The 17,792-nt window shown below is 34.0% G+C and overlaps 1 protein-coding gene across 2 annotated transcripts in view; it reads right to left on the reverse strand.

The window, feature by feature from the left end:
* Window positions 1-11,217, reverse strand: part of LOC141846778 (uncharacterized) — a 60,465-nt gene extending 49,248 nt beyond the window's left edge. The window contains exons 1-7 of one of the 2 annotated variants that reach the window (XM_074734826.1): window positions 11,118-11,217; window positions 10,889-10,991; window positions 10,712-10,775; window positions 10,340-10,441; window positions 10,205-10,269; window positions 9,383-9,481; window positions 1,802-1,881 (exon numbers count right to left, since the gene is read on the reverse strand). In XM_074734826.1, coding sequence (XP_074590927.1) covers window positions 1,802-1,881; window positions 9,383-9,481; window positions 10,205-10,269; window positions 10,340-10,441; window positions 10,712-10,775; window positions 10,889-10,991; window positions 11,118-11,182 — 578 coding nt within the window. In that variant the 5' untranslated portion in view covers window positions 11,183-11,217. Of the gene's footprint in view, window positions 1-1,801; window positions 1,882-9,382; window positions 9,482-10,201; window positions 10,270-10,339; window positions 10,442-10,711; window positions 10,776-10,888; window positions 10,992-11,117 lie in introns of both variants that reach the window. The other variant, XM_074734825.1, reaches the window with a different exon arrangement.
* Window positions 11,218-17,792: the final 6,575 nt, after the last annotated feature.

Consider the following 17,792-nt stretch of genomic DNA (forward strand, 5'->3'; position numbering starts at 1 on the left):
AGCAATTTATTTTTTCTTTCCAACTTCATACGATCTTAGCATTCTTGAAAATATACATGCAGGTGGAACTATAAGTCAAATTTACTCTTTATACTCTTACTGTTATTGATTATCTTTCATTTTCATTGCTTCCTATATTGCACTCAATTACCTATTTATGTTTACAATATCCTATCAATTTCTAGTTAATAATAATCCTTGTATCTAATGTAACCTAAAAAAGATAAGAATTGCCCCTCTAATAGAGAACTTGCATTAAAAGCTTCAACCCCGTGCTACAATGGGACTTTAGTTCCTTAGCGCTTCACAAGGAAACTAACTCTAATCTATATTAAGACAGTGTCCTCACACAACTAAGTGCAGACAGTTTCATCCTCATGCATTATGCAGGCTTGGTGTAGGTAGTTACAGGTGTATTCGCCCTTCTATATGAAACATTCATTTCAAATAAAATAAAGATATATGCATACACCCTTAAAGATCAATCATGGAATAAAAGTGTGCACACCCAAGAGAAGTTAAAGAGGAATTAACGAGTAATAATTGGTGATAACCTATGCAAGAGAACGATGAAATTTTAATCGGTTTGCTAAATGCTTTCTTTGCCTCTATGAGATTATATCATGCATCTCCCTTCTTGCTCCATTTTGTACTTTTGTGCTCATGCCCCATTTTCCTTTGATCTCTAAGTTCGCAAAGTCAAGACAATCACTCAAGATCGGACTTATTTACAATTTAGCCATGCTTAGAGATACCTAACAAATACATGGAAGACGAATTCTATTATCATATTTACATTATGTAAGCATGTGTCCAGACTATTTTAAAAAATTTCAGCACTTATTACTTATTCAATTGGTCTTGTATATTTTCGTTATGATGGTGATACTGTGATTGATACCATTACCAGCAAGGAACTCATCCCTTGTATAGGAACAAAGCTCTCAAGGTCGTGCAGTCCAGATATCCAACTACTTCTATACATCAGCATTCTAAATTTTCAAGAACAAGCTTCAAGATAATTATAAAAAGATACTTAAAGATCTAGATATTACTATCAGTCTTCATAGAATTCAATGGCTGAACAAGAACCATGTAACTAATCCCAACTAATTGGGATTTGGAATTAAGATTTGTTGCTGCTATCGTTATTGTATATTTGCACTGAATAAAAACTTCAGATAAAGAGGGATCCATAAAGATCAAACGAAAATCATGGCCCACCTAGATAACCTAAATAGTTAGAATTTGGAAATCATGGCTTCTTGCTGCTATTCTTGTTGTATATTTACACCTGCATAAAGACTCTAGATAAAGAGTGAACCAAAAAGATAAAATAAAAATCATGACATAAATGAAATATTATGCTTTCATGAAACACAAGACCATGTCATCCACATTTCAGTTTAAGCAATGGTTCTAAATGAAACATTGCAGTGTGTAGCAATTATATCCAAACCAGCTACACCTAGATCATTAAATAAAATTAGTTTCAACAAATTTTTTGCAAAAGTCATCAAAGAAGAAAGAAATTGTTCCACAAGAGAATGGCATCTCAGTCTTGACAAAACCACCTGAACTTTACAACTCAAAGTCATAAGGCAAGATAACTCAACAGATGCAAGTCTTCATGATCGTTCATTTAAAAAAAAAGAAAAAAGGTGAATATGATTAAGAAACAATTGGAAGAAGTGTGTAAACTTTTCGTGTGTTAATATATTAGATAACTTTATAATTTATATATCCATAGAAAAATAAGAATTGCAAAGATAAGCATAAAAATTTACAAAATTTAGTGTACCTTTTCAAAGCATAATCGAGATCCTGCAAAAGGATTAGATTTTCTTCACTCTTCTTAATCCGCTGATTAAGTTCAAAAATCTGTACATATTATTCAACATTAAGTAACAAATATAATCAGGAAATGGAAGAAGCTACCATGGTGAACATGATAAACAAAACATTGAAATATTTTCAGTAAGCCAGAAAAGCAATAAAAAAATTTTAAAGAATGAGACTAAATAGACAAGCAAATCAGAAGAATAGTGCTGTGCATATTTCTACCCTCAAGTTTCAAGCATTCAGATAGAAGTAAAGGTAACAATGGAAACAAAGGTTAGGATTTTGGTTGTGTTGCCAGATAAATGAACAACTACACCATCCAGAGTTATCTTGCCTCAGTATAGTAGCCAGATGGCCCAGATCCACGTCTAAAAAAATGTGTAAAATATTAATGACAATAACATATGAATAACAGGGCATAAAGCCATAAACACTCATATGTGCAAAAGAATGCAACTTTTGGGTGCTAAGGGAAATAATCTTTTTAAACTGTTCAGAAAACCAAGGTTATCAGTAGAAAACTACATACAAAATATTGATTTATCGTTTTGGTTCATGAAAATATTCTATTTTCAGTGAGCTTTCAGAAAATAAAATAACACCGATAAATTTAAATGCGTCAAGATATTTAATACTAAATATTTATTTTGTTTAGCGTTTCAACTTTTAAATGAAATAGAAAATTCTCCTAACCAAATAAGAAAAAATACTCTAAATCTTTCAATAGGTTGAGAAATAGCAGGCCCAAAAGGTTAAGCCTAATAAAAGAACAAAATAAAAGGCTAATAAATTAGAGCTGCCAAATACAAAAATGAATGCATTAACAATTATATAGCATGCGTCTAAGAATAAATGAAGGCAATTATACAACATGACATCTCAAATTTCAACTATGGTCATCAACTAAGTTAAATTCAACTATGGTGTGGATTCAAGTGTCCATCACAGCTATTTTGAGAATATATATATATATATATATATATGTGTGTGTGTGATGGATATCACGTCAGTCTACTAAAAGCATCAGTGTTTGAGGATTTCTAACCCACACAAGTTCAAAGGGATAGTTGAGGAGTCCAAATATCAAAAGTTGTCCAAATGGTATCTATGCTGGCATCAAGATCGAATGCTTAAAAAAAAATTAAGTTTTAGTTGTAGTAAATCTACAAGTTATTTGCAGTTTAAGTGTCATGCCTTTTCAATCAGCACAAGCTTTGTAATTCATAGGCAGATGATATTGATGTTGTGCCTACATGAGCTTTCTGAAGTTATGTAGTCCTTGTTGTTATAGTTCCAACTGATACTGAATGAGTGTCACATTATGACAACCTATACAAACCAAGACAAAGAACCCCAATTGTCAAATGGGAAAATCAAATATAGAATGAAGGGCGAGAATAAGAAAAAAAGACACACCAACAAAGATCAACAAATTAGAGGCGATGGAAGGCAAGGAAGTGTAATTGGTGTAGTCAAGAAGAAATCAACCATTGACAAAGGTCAGATAATCATTCCAATCAGGTCGAAGAGGCCAAGTAGAGGTGGTGACTTTACATCAACCAAGGAAGAAGATTATACAAGATGAATAATTAATTTATAAATTCATTAAAAAAGAGCAGCCCGGTGTACGAAGCTCCTGCTAATGCGGAGTCCCGAGGAAGGATCTATTGTACACAATCTTAACCTGCATTACAAGAGGTTGTTTCCGCGACTCGAACCCATAACCACTAGGTCACACGACAGCAACTTTTACCCTTGTGCCAAGGCTCCCCTTCTATAAATTCATTAATTTAAAAAATTATATTAATAAACTTATTAAATTGTTATCAAATTATATTCATAAGTTATTCTCATGTTATATTAGCAAGTAATGATCAAGTTTATAAATAAGTTTAAATTATATAATTTTAAGTTTAAATTAATATAACATAAATCTTTCCTTGATGACATAAATGACATTTTTATATTAGTACCATAATATTATTAAGCTATTAAAATATGTACCTAATTAAGCAGAAGTTATAAATAAACTAAATTTACATAACAGAGATTAACTTAATAAAGTTATTAATATATACAATCAAATATAATTTTATTAAATATTAATATAGATATTAATTCATAAATAATATAGTTAATACTAATTATAAGTTATATTCAAACTTATATATTGTAAATTAATTAAATAGCATTTTTTACATTAACATTTAATATCTTCATAAAAATTATAAAGTTAATTATCTTTTGTGGTTTTTAGGAGAAAAAGAGATATTTTATTCATGAGAATAGGAGAGATATAAATACATGAGGTATTAGCTAAATACAGAAATTCTAATTAATAGGAAACTAATTAATTCTAATTAATAGGAACCAAATTGTGTGATTGGTTTCCTATTGATTACAAGATAGCTATAAATATAAGATATTAACAACTATAGCAGAATCATCTAAATTAGGTTAGCTATAAATACAAGATATTAACAGCTGTAGCAGAATCATCTAAATTAGGATAGTTTGATTTTCCACACTCCCCCTCAAACTATACGATAGATACTCATTAAGCCCAATCTGTGATTAAGTTCACTGAAGGTGGATCTGAATAGAGCCTTGGTGAGAATATCTGCAACTTGTTGATGAGAAGGGACATAATTCATCAATACAATTTTATCTTGTATCTCATTGAGAAAATGTCAATCAATTTCAATATGTTTTGATCGATCATGTTGGACAGGATTCTTAGTCATTGTCATAGCTGACTGATTGTCACACATCACCTGTATAGGACCTTGAAAATTAATCCTGAGCTCTTTTAACAATCGTTTTAACCATATTCCTTCACAAACGCCTTGAGCTAAGGCTTGGAGTTCTGCCTCAGCACTACTACGAGCAACTACTGACTGTTTCTTGCTGCGCCAAGTGACCAAATTTCCCCACACGAATGAGCAATAACCAGATGTTGACTTTCGATCACTCTGAGATCCTACCCAGTCAGCATCTGTAAAGATTTCCACTAATCAATTTATCATTTTCTTAAAGAAAAATCCTTTTCCAGGATCTCCCTTCAAATATCTTAAGATTATATGAACAGCCTTCAAGTGATCAACTGAAGGATTGGTGAGGAACTGACTAACACGACTCACTGCATAATTGATATCTGGTCGTGTATGAGGTAAATCAATTTACCTACTAGGCATTAATACTGCTCCCTATCCGCAGTTTCTTCTTTTGTTCCAACCTTCAATTTGACATTAGGATCCATAGGTATTTCCGATGGACGACAACCACTCATACCAGTTTCGCGAAGCAAGTCTAACACATATTTGCGTTGCAAGACAGATATTCCTTGCCGAGATCTACCGACTTCCATACCAAGAAAATATCTGAGAAGTCCTAGGTCCTTCATCTCAAATTCCTTGGATAGGACATTTTTAAGTCGTTTTATTTCCTCTTCATTGTCTCGTGTGAGTACTATATCATCGACGTATACAATTAGAATGGTCACCTTAGCATTGGGAGCGTGCTTTACAAATAATGTATGATCGGCTTGGGATTGATAGTAGCCCTCCAGCTTCAAGACCTTGGAAAACCTCTTGAACCATGCCCGCGGTGACTGCTTGAGTCCATACAAAGATTTCTTGAGTTTACACACTTTCCCTCTTGTTTGATCATTCTCAAATCCTAGTGGAATTTTCATATATACTTCTTCAACTAAATCTCCATTTAGGAATGTATTTTTTACATCCAGTTGGAATATTGGTCATTCTTGATTTACAGTACAAGATAGGAGAACTCTCACAGTATTAAACTTGGTAACTGGAGCAAAAGTCTCATGATAGTCAATCCCATAGGACTGTGTGAATCCTTTTGCTACTAGACGTGCCTTAAATCGATCAACACTTCCATCTGCCTTCTGTTTCATAGAAAAAAACCCATTTACATCCAACATCTCTCTTTCCAGGTGGTAGTGGTGTGAATATCCAAGTTTCATTTTCTTTTAGAGCTCGATATTCTTCAAGGACAGCAGCATGCCAGGCAAGACTTTGTTGGGCTTCAAATACATCTCTAGGAATCTGGATTTTGTCTAGTGTTGAGACAAAAGCTCTAAACTTCTGTGAGAGACTGACATATGACAAATGATTCTGAATTGGATGCATTGTACAGGATCTGGTACCTTTCCGAAAAGCAATTGGTAGATCCAAGTTGGAGATAGAATTATCTAGTGACTTAGAATCCATGGGCTCTGACTGTGGACTAATTGCTAGTTCAACCTATGTTATTTCGTGCATCATTGGATTCAGAGTTATTTCCTGATTGTGCTTGGTCTGTTCCGGGTGTTTTCTCCTTGTGTAAACTTTAACAGATCTATCTAGAAGATTGAGATGACTGAATGGACTGTCAAAAGGCTAGGGTTGGTCGGTCAAAAGAGATTGGTCGACCAAAGGAGATGGTTGATTATCAATAGGTGGCTGAGACACACATGGTAGAGTGTCAATTAGAGAGGACCAATTCCAATTCTGAGATTCAAGTGTACGACTCTCCCCCTAAATTTCAGAATTAGAGAAGAACGGGCGTCCTTCAAAAAAGGTGACATCCATGGTAGTGTAGAATTTCTTGGCTGTAGGTGAGAAGCATTTGTAACCCTTTTTATTCGGAGAGTACCCAATGAACATGCATTTAATTGCACGTTCATCAAGCTTACTTCTGTTATGGGGGTAGATATGGACAAAGACAGTACAACCAAAGATTTTTAATGGAATTTTTGAAACAAGATGAGAGTTTGGTAGAAGTGGACAAGGGCTTGGAGGGGTGTTTGGAAGTTGATGACACGAGAAGACATCCTATTTATCAGGTAGGTTGTCATAAGAACAGCTTCACCCCAAAAACTTTTTGGGGCATTAGCTTGAATTAGCAAGGATCGAGATACTTCTAATATGCGACGATTTTTACATTCAGCAATCCCGTTTTGTTGTGGAGTTTCTACATGGGAACTTTGATGTACAATGCCATGGTCATTCAGATATGAACCCAGATTGGAATTAAAGAAGTCACGGGCATTGTCAAACTTGAAAACTTGTATATCTATGTGAAACTGGTTCTTAATCATTTGTTCTATTTATAAAATTTGAATTCTTTGATAAAAATTTAAATTTCTATACTGACCTACTTAAATATCTCTACCATCGCTCTTTTATTTCCTCATCCTTTACTAGTACTTTATTGGATCCATTTTTAATATATCTTATTTAGATAAAATCTCCTATTTTTCTCTCCCTCGCTTTAGTTATTCTATAGATGTTCATTTCCCCTTCTTTTGTATCAAGTTGTAGATACAAGCATTCAAAAGTTTTATTTTTGGTTTCACTCACTGCTTTCTTGGTCTCTTTTTTGGCAATGGCGTACTTTTAAAATTTTCTTCATTCTTACAAGTGTATAGTAATAAGCTATTCTTTTTTCCTTCAATTTCTTTTGTACTTCCTCATTCCACCACTAAAATTCTTTATTTGATGATCTCTGTCCTCTTGATTCACCGAGTACTCTTGGCCACTGTCTTAAATTTGACGTCATCTTATCCCATGTTGTATTTGAGTCATCATATCCACTAGCTCCATTATTTTGCCAGTAAACATTCCTACGTTTCATATTCCAGATATAAGACATTAGCATTCCTATAATGTATGTTCTTATCCAACCTAAGATGTGAAAACTCTTACATATTTAACACTACATTCAAGTTCTCATAAAGATATAATAGTCTTTACCAAGATGTTGCAGTCAGACTCTACAATGCATTACTTCCGGGAATAACCTAGCATTAATGAATAGTTTGATGGATTCATACATAATATTTGCCTATGTTTTACTCTAGCTAGCAACCTAATGCAACCTCCTCTTTTAATCGGGCTTGGGACCGACCATGGTGAGGTTTACTCCATGGGCAAAGTTCCTCTAGCTGCTAAAAGTAAGAAATTTAAGGTGTGACTCAAGTGAGTGTGGAACATTCTCTCTCCCTATATGCAAATTCATTTGGATACAAGAAATATCAAGATTTCCAAAAGCAACCTCATTTGACAAAATTCTAATTAATTTCATCCATTCTCACTCTTGTTAGCCAAATTTCGACCATTTATATCCATCCTATAATGAAATCTAGATCATTTATAGCTGATTTTTATGAAACCCTAGTTTTTCTCCTCATCAATCTTTCTTGACATGATCCATTACTCAAGAAAGTTTACATAAGCCTCTGTTAATACTTATCAAGCTCAGACTATTAAAATTAGTATCGATCAATTTTGACAATCATGATCTCGACAATCTTTTGAATGGGACAATCATTCTACTTGGCAATGTAATCTAGACAATCCTCGAAGCATCATTAATGATCATGTAGTTTATCACCTTGAAGACCATAGAACAAGATGCTCCATATCTACCACGTATCAATTGACAACAGATACTTGTTAGAATTGCCTTAACTCGCCCTCCTTATGAATCTTTAGACAAACCAATTGAGTGAAGACAATCTCTATTTCAATCCTTGATGGCTCTTTTTCATCTTTTCCTAAAGGTACTACTTTGTTATGGTATGTCATCTAAGAGTATTAACCTTGAAATGTGAGTTGCTAATTCATGGATAGATAATTCCACATGTCTGATGCCTACTCAAGACTTCTCTAGAAAGTATAGAGTTTCAAGTAGTATCTTGCATCATGCTTGTAAGGAGCCTAGAAAATGGACAAGTATGGAATAACTAGCAAGTCCAAATGAAACAAGAAAGTTGCATAACCTATTGCTTAATGCATCAAAATAGAGGATTTCAGAATGAACAAAACACTGTTGGCAACTTAAACTAGATACACCTTTTTCTCTCAATTTTTAATGCAAAATATTTCTCTCAACTGAAGATCAGTCTAGAACAATTCAATTCTATGAACCATTACACACAATCTAACCAACAAAAATCCTACAATCCCTCGTATGTTATGTTTCTTTACTCCTCACCTTGAAAGAATCAATAGAGTGATAAGGAAGCAAGTGAAGTGAACAGTAACCTGTAATTAAACAAGTGATTGTCATTGCCAAAAAGGAAAAATAATTAGTCTTCATTAAATTAACTTCATTGTCCCTGGCCTTTCTTCTTCCCCTTTGACCAAAAAGCTCTCTGCTACAGTAGTCCAATCTGCTGACCATTTTTTGGTTTTTGTGATCTTAAACTGAGGATTTGTTGGATAGCACATCAACATATGCAATCATTCATCAGGTTGTAATACTTGATCATGACTAATCAAACGCATAATTAGCATCTTGGTCACCTATCCACATCTGGTACTAATGTTAACTTTTACAATATATTTAAAGCAAAAGCATTAATATACTAGCAAGATGAATGTTCAACTTGTCACAAGTAAAGAAGCAAATCTTGAGACCATCAATAAATGAGAAGTCAAGCTAAATAAACTTTAACAATTTATATGGGACAGACTTCTAGGAAATATATAGACTAAAAGTTAACAGTAACACAGGTCAAAAGCTCTAGCACCTCAAATTTGCACTCATTAAACAAGTGCAATGGGCTTTCATGCATCATTCCATTGAGTACCCTATCATCAGCATGAATTGAACTCAAAGAATTTAGGCCCTGCAAAATTAGAAATGATTATCCTCATTTATGGTAGACCTCATAACAAGCCAGAGATGAAATAGTACAGTTAGATGATTTCTTGTGTTAGCTAGGAGAAATCATTCAGAATTTAAGCATTAAATCTTTCTTTAACAGTCATTAAAGAAAATGGTTGGTTGACATTTGAAATTAACTCATGAGCATAACCAAGAATGAAGCAATCCTGGATTTATCAAAATTAATCCCAAAATATGAATCTCATTGCCAATAAACATTTGATGACAACTGATATTAAGATCGAGTTTTCAATGAGTCACTACAAATCATTTCACAATAACTAACTTACTGTTTTTTATTAAGTAGGATCAGAAAAACACAAGTGGAAGACAGGATGGAACATTGATGTCCTACTATAGCATTGGAGTACTACAACCCAAATTCCCTCAAAAATGTATTCCAAAAAAATGAGCATAACAAGACTACATTTGGGAACTCTAATATGGTGTGGTAACTTTGTATTTAATATACTTTAGAACAATATTGACTGCTAAAACCATGTGTATATATATGTGGCTACTGAATTATTTTCTGTTGATACTACAATCTTGAAGGGGTCATTTGATTGAAAACTTAAATATCAAAAAGATGTGGCAAGAGTTGCAGATCTGAAACTCTAAAATTAATAAATATATGTAGAAGTCAGCAGGCTAGATGAAAGACATAAGGACAGAAAAGTACCACCTCTGCATTAATGAAGTTCATTGAGTAACTCAATGCTTCAATTTCACCATCCAATTGAACAGAGTCTGCAACATTCCAAGTTGTTAATGGTATCACGTCACTTAGAATAAGAATGTAACATCTTAGTATAGTTACCTTCAACAAACATTTTCGTGAGTGCCTCAATTTCACTGGAAACTTTCAAGTTCTCTTCTTCCGCTGAGCAGATCGCCTTTTTCAATTTATCCACGTATGCATCTGCAATATAACAAAACTGACTCAAGTGAATAGAGAGAATATCCATCAATATAACACAAAACACCTGATAATTGTTGAACAAACGAGAAAGGAAAAAAATCAAACAGAACAAACAATGCTTCCCAAACACCAAAAAACACATATGCTCTAGCAAGGAGAACGTCATTAATTAATCCCAGGTGATAAATGATATCCCAATAAAATAGAAAAGGAAGGTAACACGTGCATGAATTGCAAAATTCTTAAACCGTCAGATGAGTAGTATCTTGCCTAATTCTTCAAGGCTTAGAGATGCAACATATCGTTCCTGCCCATCAAGCTGCTTAAGCTTTTCCTGAGATAATTTAAGCATTCATAGCACGTTGAAGAATTGAAAGAAAGAAAACGAGTCTCATAAGAAACTAGGCAAAAAAAAAGGAAGTAAATTAGGGCAAACTAGAGACATGCCTCAAAATTGAAAATGCAATCCTCTAACGTCTTCGAATCCTCCGATGAGGCATCAGCAGAGTTCAAGAGATTGTCTCGCGTCTCAGAGAGAACCTTCAAGCGACTTCAAGATTTCGATGTTGAAGTGAAAGTATGAATGCAACACAAATGACCGAAGATTAGTCGCAGGAAAAAGCAAAAGGATAATTTCACAAGGAAAACAGACCAGAAACAGCACCGACAATCTTACCTGCGAATGGTTTCCAAGTGGATCGATTCCGTAGCAGACTGGGACGATGTTAGGGTTTCTGCCATGGACGCCCCGTAATCTCCTCTCCCGCCTTGGATTTCAAAAGTAGAGGAAAGGGCATTTCATTTATCGGGCGGGTTCCGGGTTCCACAGTTCGCCGAAAAGATGACTCAGACTTCACCAATTGGCGAGCTATCGTCGTTGGTATAAACAAAAGGAAAAGAAAAGGAAAATCCTCAATTTTTGCCCTTAGTGTAATTAAATTATAATTAGGGATGGCAAATTCTATTGTATTAATCATATTACAAGTAAATCGATCCACAAAAATAGAAGAATATATATATATATATATAAATAATTTTATTTAAATGATAGAAGCTATTAATATTGGGTCATATTGAATATTATCAACTCTAATCATAATAGACAGAGAGGTGTATTAAGATTATGATCCCATTGAACGGAAAGGAGAAATTTATCATCATCGTCACCGTAATCATAGTGATAAGAACAAAGGGATCAAAATTGGAGTTCAAATGACATAATGAAAATATTGAAAGCCAAGAACAAAAAAGAGAAGAGAATATTAATAAAATATTTCATTTGTAGAAAAGAGAGAGTTAAAAGGTAATTGCCTAAATTGAAAAAAAAAACGCAAGCAAAAGGTGTGTTGGTATAATTATATTCTAAGAATGTGATATTACATAAGTTTTGATATTTGAACTCTGATTTAAATTAAATATTGATTGTGATCTAAATTAGGCATATTATAATATATAATTTTGTCCTTCTATCTTCGATATTGATATTAATCAATGAGGCATAGACCGTGTCATCCTCTTATCAATATTTGTGTTTCTTGATTCCCGAATAGGCTTACTCAAGCAAATAAGCTTAATATTTTATATTGACTCATTTGAGCATGACTATTCATTCTAGTAGTCGTTACTCGATCAAGGAGCCCACAGATATCACTCGTGTCATATGGGAGAGATAGATCTCATTTACATTACTCACATCCCTCTGCATAATTCATTGCATATCCCATGGTCAATTTTATAATCTACTCTGTTACGGATAACGTTTCACAATATCAAAGTATACAACTCTTTATATAGAGAACTGTAGTGACTTCATATCTAAGGATTATTCATACCAATAGTCACTATAAGAAAGTTTATGATACTCATATAACCATCCACGAAATTTTCTTATGGTCGGATCAATTTAGTATATATTCTCCAATATATACTCATGTGTCAACGTGATATTCTATATCCATTGACTTGTGAAATCAAGTCATAAATTGGCATACATGTTAGTATCAACACATTACTATTGTCCTTGTATATTAATGCTTGACTAGAAATAATTAAGAGCAGTGTTCTCTACATCATCTCATTATCAATTAAATCAATTGATATGATATAGATTAAAACCTACTATCTAAGGACATTATTATACTTATTTATTTGGCACAAACATGAAGTAAATATAATAACCAAAATTTTACCTTTATTAATAAAACATGATATAAAAAGTTCTCTAGTCAATCATCTCATGATTGGCTCTAGGGCTAACACTAACAATCTCTCACTAGTGTCAATCACTGAAATATCTAATACCCAATGATCTAGTGTGACCATCATGCTTCTTATGTGTCAAAGCTTTGGTCAAAGGATCCATGATATTAGCATAAGTCGGTACTCTACATAACCTTACATCTCCTCTATCGGTGATTTCTCGAATGAAATGGAACTACCGTTGTATGTGTTTAGATCGCTGATGAGAGCATAGTTCCTTAGCATGTGCAATAGCCTCATTGTTATTATAATAGAGGTCTGTTAGGTTCGTTATGCTAGGAACCACATCAAGCTCTACAATGAACTTCTAGATCCAAACAACCTCCTTTGCTGCATCAGAGGCAGCAATATACTCGGCTTCTATTGTAGAATCTACGACTGTATCTTGCTTCAAACTCTTCCAGCTCACAACACCATCATTCAAGTAAATAACATACCCTAACTGTAATCTAGAATCATCCTTGTCAGTTTGAAAGCTTGCATCACTATAACTATTTACAACGAGCTCCTCATCGCCTCCAAATATTAAGAAATATTCTTTCATCTTTCGTAAGTACTTAAGAACATTCTTAACAGCTGTCTAGTGACTTTCACCTGAATCTGACTAATATCTGCTCATCATGCTCAATGCATACAAGATATCAGTGCGAGCACAGAGCATGGCGTATATGATAGACGCTAGAGCAAATACATAAGGAATCTAATATATGGTCCCTCTCCTCCTTAGAAGAGTACATTGTTTGAAAGACTCACACTATGTGACATCGATAAAAATCCCTTTTTAAAATTTTGCATGATAAATTGATTAAATACCTTATCAATATATGTACTCTGACTTAAGCCAAGCAATCTGTTAGATCTAGCTCTATAGATCTTGATGCCTAAAATGTAGACTGCTTCACCTAAGTCCTTCAATGAGAAATAATTCTCAAGCCATGTCTGAGTCCCTTGTCTTTTTATCTAATCCGCTGTACAACTTCTTGTATAACAAATTCATGATCCACAATACTTGGTGACACCAGTTTAATTTTTATTAAAGCCTCGGTACTATTTTTTGCATCTTGAATGTCTTTAAGATGGATTTTACTCCTACTATTTTTTGTCTACACTTTCCACTTGGTGCTTAAATCTGCCAAGACTTCCTACCCAGCCCTCTTGACTAGGACTTTCTTGCCCAGTCCCCTAAACTATGTCTTTCTTGCCTAGTCGCCACTAGGGCTTTCTTGCCTAACCGCAACTAGGGCTTCCTTTGCCTAACCTCAACTAGGACTTTTCTGTGCTACATACATACTTAGTTTAGCTTGTTAGTCTATTTCACATATTTAACTTGAACCCTTTGCCATTATCAAAATCTAGATTCAATCATCTGGTGCTTCTTGCACCAACAATCTTCCCCTTTTTATTATGACAACTTAAGTTCCAAGATAAATATAAATGATTTAATAAAAATAAGTTAATAATAACTTTAAGTCAACAATGCACAAAAAATTTTAAGTTTAAAAAGTGTGACTTCCCCTTTTCTCCCCCTCTAAATTAAGATATACTCAGAGAAAATTTTGAAAGCATAGTTCTTATCTCTCCCCCTAAACTTGACATGGTTTTTTTGCTTTGTCAATTTGTTTAAAAACCATCCAAGTTATATTTTGATTTTTGAAAATATTTTCCAAAAATACTTTATAAAAGTTAGTGAAGGTTTAAAAATTTTCCAAGTCCATTTTTAAAAAAATACATTTTGAAAATTTATAATTTAGAATATTTTGAAAATTTATATTTGAAAAAATTTATACTTGAATTTAAACTTTCTCTCCCCCTTTGACTAAGTAAGTAAATTTTATAAATATTTTAAAAAATATAAATAATAGTAAATTTGAAAATCCTATTTTTGAAAAACATATTATAAGAACAATGATTTTGAAAATTTATTCTTATTCTACTAAATATATTCCTAATTTAGCAAAAGATGCAATCAACATAAAAGAAGGTAGGTCAATGCACTAAATAAGTCAAAGTTAACATAGTATGCAAGAAAAAATACAACTAAATAATGAAAAGCTAGAATTGGTGGGGTCTATTGGGAGGTGGAGGTGGGTAGCTCATGCTTCAAGATCTAAACATGTCCATCATCTTAGTGTGCCTAACCCTACTCTTCTCCTCCTAACTCTTATACTGGCTAGCCACAGTTTACTGATAGATGGCAACTGACTCGTGCAGACTGGTGATTGACTCATGCAAACTGGTAACTAAATCCTCGAGTCTGATCACTCTCTACTCTAGAGTAATATGAGGTGGAGGTGGAGGGATTTGAAAAAGATAAGATTAGCCTCCTCCTCGTCCTCCACTGTTTGCTGTGGTTGAGGCTAGTTCTGTCACGTCCCGAGAGACTGCTGTCCGAAAATTTCTGACAACCCTAGATTTGCTATGCAATGTCACGATAGGGCTTCAAATTAGAATTTATAAATTTATCGAAAACCCACGATTAATTCACACAAATGAAGTATAGGGGCCTCGAGTCGTATTTTTCCAAGGTTAGTAGAAAATTGTTTAATTTGAGCTTATCGTGTCGTTCTTTTTGGGGTTTTTTATGAAAATGGGGTTTTGGGGTTTTTAAAATGAGTAAAATAAAATAAAATAAAATGCAAATGAAAATGCAATGATTTAATGAAATCAGAATGCTATTGAAATGAATTTAACTCCTAATCTAGCAATGGAATTCAATTCAAAGTATCAAACATATGAATCTAACCATGAAACATGCCATATCTAATTGTAAGGTGTAAATTCAATTTCTTCAAATGGTAAGGAATCAGAATTCAAATTTATTGCTTGTTAGACCCTAATGCAAAGCTCGGATTCCACATGAAACATGAAATGTAGTTATAAGGACCAAGGAAAAGAAATCTAACTAAACTAGTGACAATTTGATTTTCAAATAACAAGCCTAACTTGCACTTTATCTATCCAAATTCACTTAAGAAACAGATAAAACCTAAGCTTAGACCAATCAAACACAAAATCTGATACTTGGGATTCACCTTGGCACGGAAAAAAATTGGCACGAACAGTACTCTAGTTATCAGAAACTCAAACCAAGCAAGTAATTGAAGCAAAGAAAGGTAATTAAATCCAAACAAAGCTAACAAATTAACCACAGGAATTGAATTTAGTGTTTTAGACCAATTAACAAGGTTTATGATGCAAAACAAAATCCAAACAAACCAAGCATTAACCTAATGACCAACAACAAATAACATCAACATTCGGAATTCAAAAGAAAAAAGCTAACAGGAACATCAGAAATTTCAGAAATGTAAAAATCAGAAACTTCAAAATGCATCCTTCCCTTTCTTTTCTCGATTCAATTCTTCTCAGCTGGTTGTCAAACAAACTCTTGAATCCCTTTGGAAGTCTTCCACGCTTGGTCTTCAGGTAGTTTGCTAGCTGCTCGAACCAGAAAAACCCCGAAGAAACCCTCTCCGGCTGAACAGACGCCGCACAGTCGCGTTAGAAGCTGCAAGACTGGATTTCCTGCTTCCACCGTGCTCCGATTGACTTGCTGATAGTTTCGGAACGATTCACGCTCCTAGGAGAACCCCTCAAAGGAGTTCGGCGCCGGAACTTGCTGTGGATGGCCGGAAAAATGAAGAAACAGGAAACGGGCCGCCGGTGAAACCCTCTCCGACGAACCTCCTCAGCTGCCGGAATATTCCCAATCGGCCGGCTTCAGACTCCTCGTCGATCAAGGATTGCAATGGATTAGGTTTGGGAGGAAAAGGGCGCCCGTGGAGTTACGTCGCGAGGCAGGGCAGGCGCGCGGCGGGGGAACGAAGAACAGTAACCGCGATGTTAATCGATTAAACTTGGTTTATATAGTTGAGGGTTGATTAATCACTGCATCCTGGCCGTCCGTTTTGAATTTGATGATCTGGACTTGATCTAGGCTTTTAGGGCAGCTTAGGACTTCCAAAAATTTGAGAGATCTTCATCGGGCTCGATCTAGGTCATGTCTTCCATGTTGGCTTGGTCAATTTGGGCCGATTAGCTTGATTTGATTGCGATTGAACTCGAACTTGAACCGATTTAGCCCTAAAATCAAATAAACCCAATTAATGTAAAATTCACCATTAAATCATAGAAATTATAATAAAACCTTCAATTATACCACATGACACAAATAAAATCAAATTAATTCATTTAATAATTATTTTCATGTAAAAATCCAGAATTGAATTGATTAAAAATTAATAAAAAACTCATCAAATTCCCCCACACTTACCCTTGAGCGTCCCGCTCAATCAAAATAACAAAATAAACTAGGATTGTTCCCCCCTAGATCATCCTCAATCATGATTAGAAAACTATTGAAAGAAAATTATCTAGGATTATTAAGTATCAACAATCCAAGCCATGAATTAGACCTTTGTTCTTGGCTAACCACCTAGCAAATTTCATCCTTCATGATTAATTGAGATAAATGTATCACACTAATGCTCACAAGGTCAATAAGTACTTTTGATGGCTCTCATCCTAAATGCTAAGTCATGATCAATGTATAGTGGAGCTCACTCAAGCAACTCATGTTTCATGCTTTCCATAGGCTTGCTTGCTATCTACTCTCCACTAGCATTCTTGAATTGGAATCCACAAATATTAAGGTTTATTGAAGATGTAGAAAAATCATGACTTGAAATAAATGAAATGGAAATTTTGTAGAAAGAAAATTTCAAAGAAAAGTGCTTGAAAGGAAAAGAGAGATAGTGGTAGATATGGATACAACTAAATGTTAATCAATGACTTCTTGCCCTCTTTTCTAATTCTTTTCTTTGGTAACACATTTGTTTCTGTTTGCTCTTCAAATCTATGAAAAAATTCTGATCTAAACCCTTGCAATTCCTCTCCTTGATACATTCTCCACTTCCTTTCTCCATTTTGCTCAAAATCCACCAAATGTGCCATCTTTTGTTTCCCTTTGCAAACAAACTCAATTCCTTCACATTTAATTTTCAAAAGAGCTAAGAAATAGCAATCAATCATCAGCAAGCAAAATTCAGTTCACAGTAAATCACAATCTCAATGTATCAACATCAATTCCAAT

Source organism: Curcuma longa, chromosome 15 (genome assembly GCF_044706935.1).
Source record: "Curcuma longa cultivar G26 ecotype Majalengka, Jawa Barat chromosome 15, ITB_CL_G26_1.1, whole genome shotgun sequence".
Lineage (NCBI taxonomy): Eukaryota > Viridiplantae > Streptophyta > Magnoliopsida > Zingiberales > Zingiberaceae > Curcuma > Curcuma longa.